This window comes from Macrosteles quadrilineatus, unplaced genomic scaffold (genome assembly GCF_028750875.1).
Source record: "Macrosteles quadrilineatus isolate MER2022 unplaced genomic scaffold, UCM_ALF_1.0 Scaffold_1__1_contigs__length_201487025, whole genome shotgun sequence".
NCBI lineage: Eukaryota > Metazoa > Arthropoda > Insecta > Hemiptera > Cicadellidae > Macrosteles > Macrosteles quadrilineatus.
This window is the reverse complement of record NW_026542594.1, coordinates 3,159,226-3,173,616: the sequence shown is the minus strand read 5'-3', so window position 1 is coordinate 3,173,616 and position 14,391 is coordinate 3,159,226. Positions and strand designations below refer to the sequence as shown.

The following is a 14,391-nucleotide window of genomic DNA, read 5'->3' as shown; positions in this document are numbered from 1 at the left end:
TGAATTGGTAGAAGTTTTAGAAATTGAGTAATCTTGTATATATGTAAAACTAGCTATGTTTTGTTAATGCAAGTTTATAAATACTGAATTGAATGTTACTGCAGTGTAGTATAATAATTTGTAGATTTTTAAAAATAGTACAGAAATTGATTTCTAAAAAAAAGTTGGGAAATCTATGTTAAGCAGTTGGGAAATTTGAGGCTTCTCCCCCCCCCCTGGAATTTAACCAAGCAACGCCACTGCATTCACATAGACCAGCGACGCAATTGTGCGTCGCCTCGTTTCTCACAATAGACCACCGACGCATATTTGCGTCAGCTGGTCACATTGAAATAGACTAACGACGCACAGTTGTGTCGGTGTTCTAATGTTATTAATCAGCGTATTTCTTAGCAACGGTCTATTTTAAAGCCCTGATTTTATTGTATCGGTCTAGAGGGATATCTGCCGCAAATGTGCGTTGCTTGGTCTGTGGATATGACGATTGGTTACGTCACACAACAGTTGGCAACATTGTTGTTTACATTGTGTATTCCGCGACATCACAGAACAGATGTAAACGTTATAACCTTTGCAGTTTTGGCTAGTGTTTAGTGGAGTGTCTTTATTTGATTGTGTAAAAGCTTGAAAAAAACAAATTTACAACGACGCTTACGTGCATCGCCTGGTCTATTGAAACGAAAATGTAATCTTTTTAACTGGATTTCATTAAATAGACTGACCGACGCATATATGCGGGGTTTTAAAATTTGCTCAAAACGATAAATAAAAACAATATTTATTGCTTACTAATTCACTTAAGGTTAATATGAAGTCAATTAGTCCATTTAAACAATATTTTTTTTTGGTCTGTCGGCAATGTTGTTTCTATATCACTTGGTCTGTAAGCAACGTCATGATCATTCCTTTTGGTCTGTAGGAGTGACCAGACCGACGCAAATGTGCGTCGCTCGGTAGCGAACGTGTAAAAGATTTTTTTTAATTTAAATAATTACTTAATCAGCATTACCTACTTCTTCCATTTACAAGAAAATAAATGAATGGAAAAAAAAGAAAGTGAATTGAATGGTTAGCATACTTTATTTTGACTATAATAATGGTACAATACCTCGTCAAGTAATCCAAATGTTGATTGAGGTTAACAACCTACATGTTTCGCCGTAAATACTGCATCGTCAGGGTTCCAAAAGATATGTCTTCGTTTTTGTAACCCTGACGATGCTGTATTTACGGCGAAACATGTAGGTTGTTAACCTCAATCAACATTTGGATTACTTGACGAGGTATTGTACCATTATTATAGTCATATAAAGTAATCCAGGGGTTATCAACATGGAATTTAATACTTTATTTTATTTACTTTCTATTTTTTACTAACAATAAACTAAAATAATTTGGTTTAAAAGATGGAAAACCCGCATAGACTAGTACAATTTATTAGGAAAACTAATAACTAAAAATTAGGGTAGGCCTATTATTAATCCTATTATTTATCTTCTTTTTAACGAATTTCCCCTATAGGGAATAAGCTATTACCGTAGTACTCATAGTAAGACCTGGACCCGGGACCGATTTCCTTTTTCGTTTTGAGATCCCTAGAGACCAAAAACACCATCCGTTCAAATTCATATATATATATATATATATGTGTTTATATATGTGTCTGTTAGCGCGATAACTCGAGCAAAAATCATTCGATTTTGATCAAATTTGGTACAAACGTGTAAACCTACGCTTATTCGAACGAGTTCGCGAACCAGCATGATCGGACTATGGGAACAGGGGTTTTATGGGGCAAAAATTGGTTTTTTCCATTTTTGACCCTAAACACTTAAAATTTAGCATTTTCTTTCCAAACCTTTTTGTAGAGCTTAAAAAAAAATATTTAGTATATTGAAGCGTTATTATGTGTGTAGTTGTGACCTAGCGTCAGCTGACTAATAGTTTGTTTATGTTTACGTTTTTGGCTATTTTGGTTGTTATGGTGACGAATAATTGGTAGAGTTAGATTATGTTAAAAGTTGAAAGAGAAGGTTCCTTTTTTTGTTGTTGTGAAAATATAAGTAAGTTGAAGAAAGCTCTGAAGAGTTTTATTTTCTCATTCATTTTCCCACAAGCTATTTCGGCATGTCTGGAAACGGTACAAGATTTTCGGATTTGATAAAGTTGTATGATGGCGAAGGAGACTTCTCGGAATGGCTGAAAAAGTTAGAGCTTGTATGTAAACTTCAGAAGGTTAAAGAACCTTCTGAAGGGATGAGTGCTTCCCTTGTTTTTGTCTGGAGGAGCATTTGCCGTCTACGATGGGCTTACCGACGCAGTTAAGAGTGATTACTCAGCCCTGACCGAAGCTTTGCCCCAGGCTTTCTCTGCTAACTGTTTCCAAGCGTATGAGGAGTTCATATCTAGACGTTTGCTTCCAGGAGAATCTGTTGATGTCCACGCATCTGATTTTAAAAGGTTGGCCAAATTAATAGATTCTTCAGTTTCTGACGAGTGGATAAAGAGTTCTTTTGTTCACGGACTACCCAGAGAAGTTCAAAATCAGTTAAAGGCAGCATGTTGTTTGCAAGACATGGAGCTGTCAAAAGTGTTAGAAAGGGCGAGAAGTTTAGTGAATGGAAGTGAATCCAATGTTGGAGCCGCCGCTCAGATGAAAGTGTCCGTAAATAAAAGACAGTATAGTAGAAAATGTTTTATGAATGAATGAATGAATGAAATGAATGAATGAATGAAATAATATGTTTATTTTCCACATAATGTACAGAATACAAAATACATACTTCTTAACGTTACAATTACAAAATATAAACTAAAACTAAAATAAAAAGAAAAATTTCTGTACTAACATAATTTATTTGTTTTTTTGAAAATCAGCAGACATAGGCAAGTGCTGCCTGTGCGTCCGCAGGGTTGCTATAAAAAAATTTATCTGTAGCTCGGAAGGCCATCTAGCAAGATCATGCCCACAAAGAAAGCCGAGTAGCACCTCGGGAATGTAATTTGTTTCCGATGTGGAGAGGCAGGACATTATGCTCCAAAGTGTTTACAGGCTCACAAAAACGAGTAAAAGGGGCCACCCTTTGTTGCGCGGGTGGCTATCCTTGTTTAACTGCGCAACCACAACTGCCGACGTTGATGGTAACTGTTGCTGGAAGTGTTGTGCATTATTAGATACAGGGTGTTCAAGAACTATTATCTCACCGAGTCTTGTCAGGTCTAAGAAACTAACAAGGCCCACAAGTCAACGAGTGGTAATGATGAACGGGGACGTAGTAGACTGTAACTTAATGTGTGAGACAGAGGTGTCTGTTAGTGGGATTAACCTATCATTAAACTGTTTAGTTGCTCGATTATTGCCAAACTATCAGGTGCTATTAGGAATGGATGCGATTTCTGCAATGGGCGGAGTTACGATTCAGGGGGATGGTGGCGTAGAATTTAAAAAGGGTTTGAGTACTGGAGCAGTGGCTGAGTCTGAGCAAAATAGTGACAGTGACTAGAAAATCATGAGAAAGATTGAATCCAAGCAAGACATTTATATTGATTAGAAATTTACAGAGAAGATCATTATTGAGGACTGTGATTTTAAGGCAGAATTTGTTGATGGAAAATGGACAGTGAAATGGAATTGGAAGGATGTGAACAGAGTGCCTATGTTGGAAAATCAAGTAACAATGTACAGAATTCCTGAGAATGCTACCGCCTTCGAAACTGAAGTTCAAGAATGGATAAAAAGTGGTTGGCTACAGCCCTATCATGGAGAGTTTGAAGGTGTGATTCCTCTGATGGCTGTCATACAGCAAAATAAGGATAAAGTGCGGCCTGTAATGGACTATAGAGAACTTAACCAATTCGTTTCCAGCCATACAGCTGGAAGTGAGGTTTGTAGTGAAAAGTTAAGATTGTGGAGGAGATTAGGTGAGCATGTGAGTACAGTGGATCTACGTAAAGCGTACTTGCAAATTCATATTGCTCCACATTTGTGGAAATTCCAAGTGGTCAAATTTAAGGGTGAACACTATTGTTTAACTCGACTTGGGTTTGGGTTGAACGTTGCCCCAAAGATTATGAGCAGTATAGTTAACAAGGTTTTATCGATGGATCCGATAGTTGGGAGTGCCACCGATTCATATGTTGATGACATTGTCGTTAATGAAGAAATCGTCAGTAGTGATGTTGTGATTAGATTGTTGGAAACATATGGTTTGTTAGCAAAGCCGGCAGAAACGCTTGATGGAGGTAGAGTATTAGGACTAAGACTGAGAAGAGTAGGAGGAAAGCTAATGTGGTACAGAGATAACAAATTAAAACCTGTGGACCAAGTTAAAACAAAGAAAGATGTTTTCTCGTTGTGTGGGCAATTGATTGGACACTATCCAGTAGCAAGCTGGCTTCGCCCTGCATGTAGTTTCGTTAACGAGTTTCGAGACATTTGTCGGATCTGAAGTGGGATGATTTAATCAATGAACTTGTGCAAACTATGTTAACAAACATTATGGATCGAATCGATGAAAGAGACCCAGCCACTGGCAAATGGGCTGTGTCCCCTGGAGAAGAAGGAAAAGTATGGTGTGACGCAAGCAGCCTTGCTATCGGAGTGTGTCTGGAAATTGAAGGTGAGATAGTCGAAGATGCTTCTTGGCTGAGGAAGCAGCATGATTCAGCACATATCAATTTAGCAGAATTGGAAGCTATCCTAAAAGGAGTAAATTTGGCCCTGCGTTGGGGGTTAAAGAAGATCGTAATAATCACGGATTCAGCCGGTGTCATCTATACTGACGGGGGACCATCCTATCAAAACACATGGGTTAAGTGAAGTTTTGGTTAGAAGACGATCAAGCCTATTTAAAGACATTATTTTGGAATGCGGTCTCAATGTACAAATAGAACTCATTAAGTCACAGTTCAACAAAGCAGATCTTCTTACAAGAGTACCAAAAAAATGGTTAGCAAGAAACAAAGAAACTGGCATTGCACTTGTGTGTAAGAATGAGAGTGTTGAGAGGGTGGATCAAAAGTCATTGGTGAAACAGGTTCATGACTTGCATCATTTTGGTGTTAACCGTACTTTATTCGCCATTAGACGGTGTCATCCAGACATTAACTTTACCACAAACGTTGTTGAAGAAGTTGTGAAAAGTTGTAAAGAGTGTCTGTCAATTGATCCATCCTGCATCAAATGGGAGCCTGGGTATTTGGATTGCCAGAACAATTGGTACAGGCTTGCCATTGACGTAACACACTATGGTCAAAGCAAGTTCATGACCATTGTGGACTGTGGTCCAAGTAGGTTCTGCATTTGGCGCCGGATCCCTAAAGAGACAAAAGATCAGATTTCTAAAGTGGCCACCACATGAGATTTTGATGGACAATAGTGCAACATTTCGCTGCTAAGAGATTACTCAGCTCTGTGATAAATGGGGTGTTAAAATTGTGTTTAGGTGTGTCAACCGGCCAAGTGGAAACGGGATAGTTGAGCGAAATCACAGAACAATCAAGTGTATGGCCGCAAGAACTAAGGGGAGTATCCAAGAGATGGTCTATTGGTAAAAATTTACACCTAAAGAAGGATTAGATGGCGATTCATCGCCGAGTTCCCAGATTTGTTCGTACCAATGGGGATGTAAAGGTGAACCTATAAAAGGTGAAGTGTATGAAGGGTCACATTTTACAGTCAGCGATCGTGTGTTTGTCAAGCCGCCAAACCCATCCTGTACTTCGAGATGGAAGGAAGGAGTGGTTACTGGACAGTTTTCGCCAATGAGTGTTGAAGTCAATGGCATCATCACATAGCAGATGTGCGAAAAGTATTTGAAAGTAAAAACGAAAGTGGAAGTTGTGTCGGCACCTCGAGGGCGTGTAGTGGTGTTGACACCACGGGGGCGTGTAGTTGTGAACTAGCATCAGCTGACTAATAGTTTGTTTATGTTTAAGTTTTTGGCTATTTTGGTTGTTATGGTGACGAATAATTGGTAGAGTTAGATTATGTTAAAAGTTGAAAGAGAAGGTTCCTTTTTTTGTTGTTGTGAAAATATAAGTAAGTTGAAGAAAGCTCTGAAGAGTTTTATTTTCTCATTTATTTTCCCACAATGTGCCTGATAGTTCGAAGAAAATTCCAAAAAACTGTGAATTTAAAATTCCCATGTTATTCTTATAGAGAATAAGTAAACTGTTGTAGTTTGCTTGTTTATGATCATATTTTGATCAAGTTTGGAAAATGCATCCATTTTATACTAAACTATTAATATTTTACATAAAAACACCTTTTTACCCTCCCTGTTGCAGCAAACCTAAGTACCACTCGTTAAACTAATGTTATTTAAATAGGGATTAAATATGATATTTTTAAGGAGACATTGTAGTGTAAATCCAATCAGGCAAATGGAAATTCGCTTAGTCTGCAGGTTTGCTGTGGCGGGGGTATTTTAATGTCCTTATACAGAGTGAGTTTTAATTGTCCCCCCCTAACTTTTTTCTACATTTTTTCAAATATCAATCCCAGACCACTACCAAACATTGTTGGGTAGTAAGTACTTCAATTTGAGAATGTGGTCATTTCCAGCCGCCATCTTGGATCCGCCATATTGGATACAAAATATTTTTTTCAAATGTAAAGGTGGGGTTGTGACCCATTATTTCGAACTAGATTTTTACCCTGATTACAATGCCACAAACCGTTTTTAAAAATCTTGATCCATTCCAAAGTTATGAAGGCTTTTTAAAACTTTATTTTTAGCCCATTTTAACATTGTGCATTTACAAACTAAGACCATAATCTCAAAATAGTGCTAGATAAAGATAAGTATACACTCACAGTCATTGTCTATCAGGGTAAAAATCTAGTGAGGTCAGCAGGATTGCTGGGGCAGGGGTATTTGTATATTTACAGTCTCGTGAGTAACAGTATAAGCGTAAATATATGTTTTAAATGTTATAAGACGATCCTTTTATTTATTTTCCGTAATGATTGATAAGTAAGAATATTCTGTAACTTGACTTGATGTCAAAACGTATTTTGACCATGATTTTTACTTTGTTGTCTAATATTTTCTTATATGTCAAATAAAGATAAACCACACACATTGTCATTGTCACTTTGTCAATGGAAGAAAGCTTGGGCGAAAGAAGGGGAAGATATTCTAAATACCATAATTTATACCACTTCTCATTTAAATGTTTTATTGTAATAAAAAAAAACTAAATTACTATCAATATGTTTAATAGTTTAACTGTAGTTATTTCCATATAGTACCTATATCTTACTAATATTATAAATGTGAAAGTTTGTGTGTTTGAAGTTCAATCACGCATAAACCACTGGACGGATTGGGCTGAAATTTGGCATGATGATAGCTTAAATTCCCGATTAACATATAGGCATATTCTTATCCCAAAAATCCTTTCGGGCTCCGCCCCAGTGGCTCTGTAGTTCCCCATGTTAACCTTATATGAGTATTTATATTTAAAGGGAATTAAAGAATTTAGTCAGCTGTTTCAACTAAAAAAGTTGGTTCTATGATATGGAAAAGTATTAAAAAGTTATAAGATTTACCAACAGGGTGCAGCACTATATTTTTTTTTTGCATTCATGAAAACAGCTAATTTGAACTAAGCAGCAACAAAAAACTGTGATTCGCAATGAGAACTGTCAAAGTAGGATTGTTTACAGTTATGTTTATGTTTTTCATTTCATGAATAATTTGTGATATTTTGCGAATTGTTGATAATTTATTTTTCTCTATTGTTTGGTGATGTGGTAGAACATTATGGCTATGGTAAATGTGTAATACTATAGAATACTGTAAATTTAAAAAAGCAAATTTTATCAAACTGTGTCCTCCCTTATTGCAAACGCAAAGCTTGAGTATAACTGCAATAAGCATTTTATACTTATATTCCAACCCCGTACGAAGGACGGGTACTCTGCTAGTTATTAATATTTCTTTTTAATAAACCATATTTACTATTGTGTTAGTTATAACTCTTTCTTTTTATTATTACTGTAAATTAAATGCTCGAATTTATACTTGACATAATAAGATTGGTTCCTCATTGTATTGTTTGTACTATAGATCACACAGCTCAATATATTTCTACTCTCTTTACAACAACAACAAAATCGAACTCAACAATTAGAAGAAGAGTTTTTAGTCAGATTAACATTGACAACTTTTGTAAAGCACTTGACCAAACAAATTGGGACAGTTGTTACTCGTTTAATACAGCAAATGAGAGTTTTAATTGTTTTTTTAATTATTTCTATCTGGCATTTTTGGAGGCATTTCCAGTTGTAACAAAAAAGATATTGTGTGAAAATAAAAGTAATAATGATAAAGGTTGGATAACAGATGATTTAAAGTTATTATGTCAAAAGAAAAGAGATCTGTTTGAAAATTGTAAGATGTCTACTAACACAAAACTTTGGAGAGATTACAAGGATCATTGTAAAGACCTACGCAAAAGAATTAAGATTTCAAAGAGAAACTATTTACATTCAGTTATATCTAAATCTGGAAATGTGACCAAAAGTTCTTGGAATGTAGTGAAAAAAGAATTAGGCCAAAAAAATAAAGACAGTCAAATATCTGAGCTTGTGATTAAATCTTCGATTGTCAAAACTCCTTCTGCAATTGCTAAACACTTTAATGATTTTTTCTCTAAAATTGGTGACAATATCACAAAATCTCCCGCCGCTGAAGCCATTAATTTAGTTAGATGCAAAACTTCTGATTGTTTTAAATTTAAATTAGTAAATGAAAAAGATGTTCTAGATGCCATTAAGTCTCTGAAAAGTAAATATTCTGCAGGGTGGGATGAAATACCGGCCCCTGTAATTAAAGCTGCTGCATCTTTTATTGTTAAGCCTCTTACTTTTGTTATAAACAAAAGTCTAGGAAATGGAGACTTCCCGGAAAAACTTAAACACTCTACAGTGATTCCTATTCTTAAAAAAGGAGATAAAAAGTCAATTGATAATTATAGACCAGTGGCCTTGTTACCTGTGCTATCTAAAGTTTTTGAAGAAGTGGTACTGAAACAAGTTGTTCCATTTTTTGAGAAACATGTTTTACATTCAAATCAGTTTGGATTTAGAAGAAATAGTTCAACAACTCAAGCCATGTTTAAATTAATAACAAATGTTTTGGACACCTTGGATAGGTCGCAGAGCACTGCTGGTGTGTTCTGTGACCTGTCCAAGGCTTTTGACAATGTTAGACATGATATTTTGTTAAAAAAGCTGGAATGTTATGGTATGAGTAGGGAGGTTGTCCTGTGGTTCGGCAACTACCTCCAAAATAGGTTGCAAAAAGTAAAGATTAATACCTTGAATGGAAACTCAGTTTTTTCTGATTGGAATAAAGTACACTTGGGAGTTCCTCAAGGTTCAAAGGTTGGGCCATTCTTGTTCTTAGTTTATGTCAACGATTTGTTTTCAAATGTAAATTCAGATTTAATTTTATTTGCAGATGACACAACAGCAATAGTCAAAGGTAAAGACAAAAATGAATTGGCAGTTAATATCTCTTCCTCTGTTCAAAACATCAGTTTCTGGATGAGCAAGAACGGTCTAAGTTTAAATCATGCCAAGACTAAAATATTAGAATTTTCCGCCTCCTCAAACAGGTCCAAAGAATTAATTTTTGCAGTTCCCAACACCAACATTGACAAGCGTCTACAGCCTGACTGATCACTTATTGCAAAGGAAAAAAACTGGCCAGTAGCCACTGAAGAAGAAGAACCAATTTTTGTCTGCTTGATTTTGTGACGTGACGTTGACGACGTATCGTTCTGGCTGTCGGCTATGTTTTGGTTTAGCTGTTTGTTTGTTTCCTTTACATCAATTTATTAATTATTAGTGTAGTAATTCGATTTTGTCTATTTCATTGCAATTATTCATTTTGTTTCCATGTAAAGATTAAAAAGAAGTTATTTTTATTGTGATATTTATTTATGATCGCTGGACATGTAACTTAGATGTTGTGATAAGCTAGGCCTATTTATGTTTTGTCAAAGTTTTGTGTAGTCTTATGTAAAATATTAATTTTGTGGGTAGTGTTATAAATGTTTAATGTATAAATTAAAATCCATTTCTGTGAATAAATAGCATGTTACTAAACTTTATTAAAATGTACTTTTATCCTTTTGTAATTTTGCCCCTTAAAGTTTTTTTCGTGTATGTCTATGCCTATTCAATTTTTACATGTTATTCTTAATGATAATTAAAAAGATGACATTAATTAAGGCATTATATCTATCGTGGTTAACCTTCCGGCCAAGCCTATTAATTCTTGCTCCTTAGCATTATTTTACACTCCATAGCAAAGATCTAAACATTTTAATGGCCGTTGAGTCTTTCCCCATAGGCAATGCTATTTAACTTACATGAATGCAGGCTAAATAAGTTAATGAAAGTGCAATGGATGAAACTGTTGAGAGATTGTAATACAATTTTCGGGTAGACTTCCGAATCTGTTGTCACAAACAACCGAATGAAAATAGGTATCGATTGTTCGATTGTTTCATTCGATATGTCGTTTGGTTAGTTATAGTAACCTTAACTAACTAACCAAACGATATATCGAATAATGGATATATCGATCGATATTTTCGTTGGGTTGTTTGTACAAACAATAAGTATATCGATATAGGCTATTGATTTGTTTCTATCCGATATATTGATTATAACAAATTGAAACATATCAGTTGACAACTACGATAAGGATACAGTAACTAAATAAATATTGTTTGTTTAGTATCAACAAGCAATTAAAAAAATATTATAATGAAATAAAACTGTTTTAAACTAACCTAACAAACCAAAATAATTTCAACATTCCGTTTGATAGCCTATTCCCCATATGCATTTTCTGTTATCAAACGGAATTTTGAAATGGTAACCTAGCCTACAGCAAGTTTGGTTAGTTATGTTAGGTTAGTTTAGAATAGTTTCATTTCCTAATCCAATATAGGCCTTTGGGCCATTATTTCTGCCTAAACAAGGTTAGTTCTTAATTTGTAATTTCAATGCGTTTGAAGATATTAAAACAGAAGGAATACGGATCGTGAAGTAAAACAAAAATATCGATATATCGAAAAAAAATCATGGATAATAATTAATGTCCCCTTTAACATCAAAGTACCCAAACATAATTTGTGGTCTGGTGTAAACCCAGTGTTATACAATTTGCCCTCTCCTGTTAAAAATCTGACCTTTGCCAAGTTAGAGCAGTATTTTTTGGTGGGAGGAAATTTGTCTTTGGAAAAGTTCTTCCTGTATAATACCATTGGATTCAAAATGAAGGATGTAGGCCTACTTGTAAACTGTTTGTTATGACCTAAGTTTAATCACTCTAATAGTGGCCGCTATACACAAAAATTGCAGTTGGAATGAATTTCTAAATTTTTATCTTTGTTTTTGTCACTGTTCTCTGTATACCAGAGGCATCTTGATAATCACAAAAACATTTAAGGTAAAGTGGTCCAAACCCATCAAATGTTGTGGATGTGTCAGTAATCGAACCTGTCATTCTTGCTCTATAGTCGGAGACACTACCTAACCACTAAGTAGGCTAGCAACACACCATCTTATATTCCCTTTCAAAAATAAAAAGGTTGAATTTGAATAGGCCTACTTGAAATGTATTGAAGTATAAACAATAAAATAATAATAAAAATTACAAACCCCAATTCCAGTGAAGTGAATAAAAGAGGCAACGTTTTCCAATCTACTTCAAAAATTTGTAATTTTAAGTTGAAAAATTGTGTTGTATTGATTTTTGTAGATAGGTAAGTTTACCACTTTAATAGGGCATTTTCGTTGCTTTGACGACGGAACATTAGGCCTAAAATTAACTGTCCAAAAAGACAATGATCCAAGAAAATGTGTGTTTTAAAAAGATTGCTTAATACTCTTTGAGATTAATATTTCATTTTCATCACACATATTTTTGCACTGGTTTGCATGTATATATGCCTACTTGTGATGGCTTACAGTCAACTTAAGTTGAGTAAAAACTAAAAGGTATTTCGTTTAAGGTCAAATTTTTTTAAATGTATAAGTTAATCTGTCAGACATGCCTGTAAGTTACCGTTATGTTACAAACTTGACTTAACTGCATCCCAAGTAAACCATTATAAATGGAAGAAATTACAAATTTACGCCAAATTAAATTTACTTAAAAACAGTGATTACAACCCATGCAGTTCATATTTCCTAGCCAAGCCTAGCATAGAGGCAGAGGACAATTCAATATATTAGGACTAATGTTATAGATTTGTCATTGGTTTCATCTAATCAGAATTAAATTTGGTTTGTTGACATAAAATTATACTATCCTGGTAGGTTTAAACTAGGTTAATCCTCTCTCATCCTCATATCCAAGAAAGTATGAAAGTGTCTAGTTAATTTTGAACCTAACTTATTAATTTGGAAATCCAAGTAACAAATGGTGTAGCAATAATTTTAAGAACTAAAAGATCAATGATAACGTCAACATTAAAAAAAGCTTATATTTATTCAAGGTGAAATAATATACAACAGAATGTTGGTTGGTTTTGAGGGTTGAGGTTATGTTATAAGGAGTCTGACTTTGTTTATGTTTGTTTATGCTGCTAAGTAACAGACGACAGACCGCAGTCATCAACAAGATGGTTCTTCTTCTTCAGTGGCTACTGGCCAGTTTTTTTCGTTTGCAATAAGTGATCAGTCAGGCTGTAGACGCTTGTCCAACATTGACCTTCCTGTCTGTAAATCAGTAGATTTTCTGGGACTGACAGTTCAAGATAATTTAAAATGGAATAACCACTGTGACCATTTATATGCTAAACTAGATAAAGCTATATTTAATCTCCGAATTATTAGAAGAATTTGCGATGACAAGACAGTGATGTTAGTATACCATGGTTATTTTTTATCAATTATGTCTTACAGTTTGTTGTGTTGGGCAAATTCACCTTCTAGCAAATATATCTTTAAACAACAAAAAAAGGCCATCAGAGTCATTGCTGGCATTAGCTCAAGAAAATCATGTAGATCCAGTTTTAAAAAATTCAAACTTTTGACCCTTCCTGCTCTTTATATTTTACACTTGGCACTTTTCATTAAAAACAACCTTTATTTATTTGAAAACTGTAAAAAAACTCATAGTTATGAAACTAGACACAAACAACTTTTGGAAATTCCAAGCCACAGATTAGCTTTGTTTCACAATGGACCCTATTATCAATGCATACAAGTCTACAACAAATTGTCCTTTTATTTCACAGACCAGTCTTTGAGCCTTAATAATTTTAAAAAGAAACTTTCAGAAAAACTGATTGCACTTTGTCCTTATGACATAAATTCATTTTTATCCTGTCAACTGTAATCTTAATATTTGTATATATTTATTATGTGTATTTATAATGCATGATTTGTACTGACATGTCACATATTCATTGCTGATATTCAGCCTCTGTATTATGAATTTTTGTGATGAATAAATTGATTTGATTTTGATTTGATTTGATATATATTTTATTCACCCCGTACGTAGAACGGATACAAAGCTAGTTCCTAATATTATTAATTTTAGTAGTAGTTCAATTACATTATTAATTATATTACTACTATTATAAGACTAATCGATAACCAGTTTGCTTGGTTGCGCCTGGAGACCTTAATTTACATATAACCCTTGTAATATATATATAAAGTACAACAATTTTTATTGATTCATAAACTTACTCTGACAGTGGTAAATGATGTATCGACACTGGTCAGATCATCTTTAATTTCTTCATTGCTGACCTTTTGCTGACACGTCTCTATTTCAATCTCCTAAAAGAAAAATCAATGGAATACATACCTCAAACAACAAATAAATATTTAACAAATGGGCATCAATAATATTAAATGAGAATCGAGGAGCACATAATACCTGTTTTTAATTATGATCATATCATGTAATTTTTGCTAAACTTAAATGCTAATAATAAAATGTATAATCATTTTTAGATTTTAAGAATATAAATAATAATTTTGAACAGTGTGATCCCCTCACAATGAGTGTATATACAAGTCATATAGTGTATATACAAGTGTACATACGAGAGTGTATGTACAAGTCTTTAAGTAATGACTAGACTTCTTATCCTACTACAATAACATTAAAACAAATATACTTATCCTACTAAAAAAGGCATTTTGCATTATGCAAATGAAAGTCCTTCAGGTAACTCATCAACCCTCCAAAAAGAACAACCATTACATCCAATGGACTACAGAAACATCTAAATAAGGAGATGGCAAGTCACTATTTTATTTTGAGTTGGTTTTTATTCTAGAGCTAAAATTATCTGGGTAGAGCTGAGTTATATGTTGAACACTGGTTGGAGTATGTTTCTGGA

General features: G+C 34.3%; 1 protein-coding gene across 2 annotated transcripts in view; it reads right to left on the bottom strand.

The window, feature by feature from the left end:
* Nucleotides 1–14,391, bottom strand: part of LOC129005078 (uncharacterized) — a 60,513-nt gene that overhangs the window by 36,052 nt on the left and 10,070 nt on the right. For both annotated transcript variants that reach the window (XM_054433873.1, XM_054433878.1), the window contains exon 2: nucleotides 13,730–13,822. In XM_054433873.1, the coding sequence (XP_054289848.1) occupies nucleotides 13,730–13,822 (93 nt within the window). The remainder of the gene's footprint in view (nucleotides 1–13,729; nucleotides 13,823–14,391) is intronic.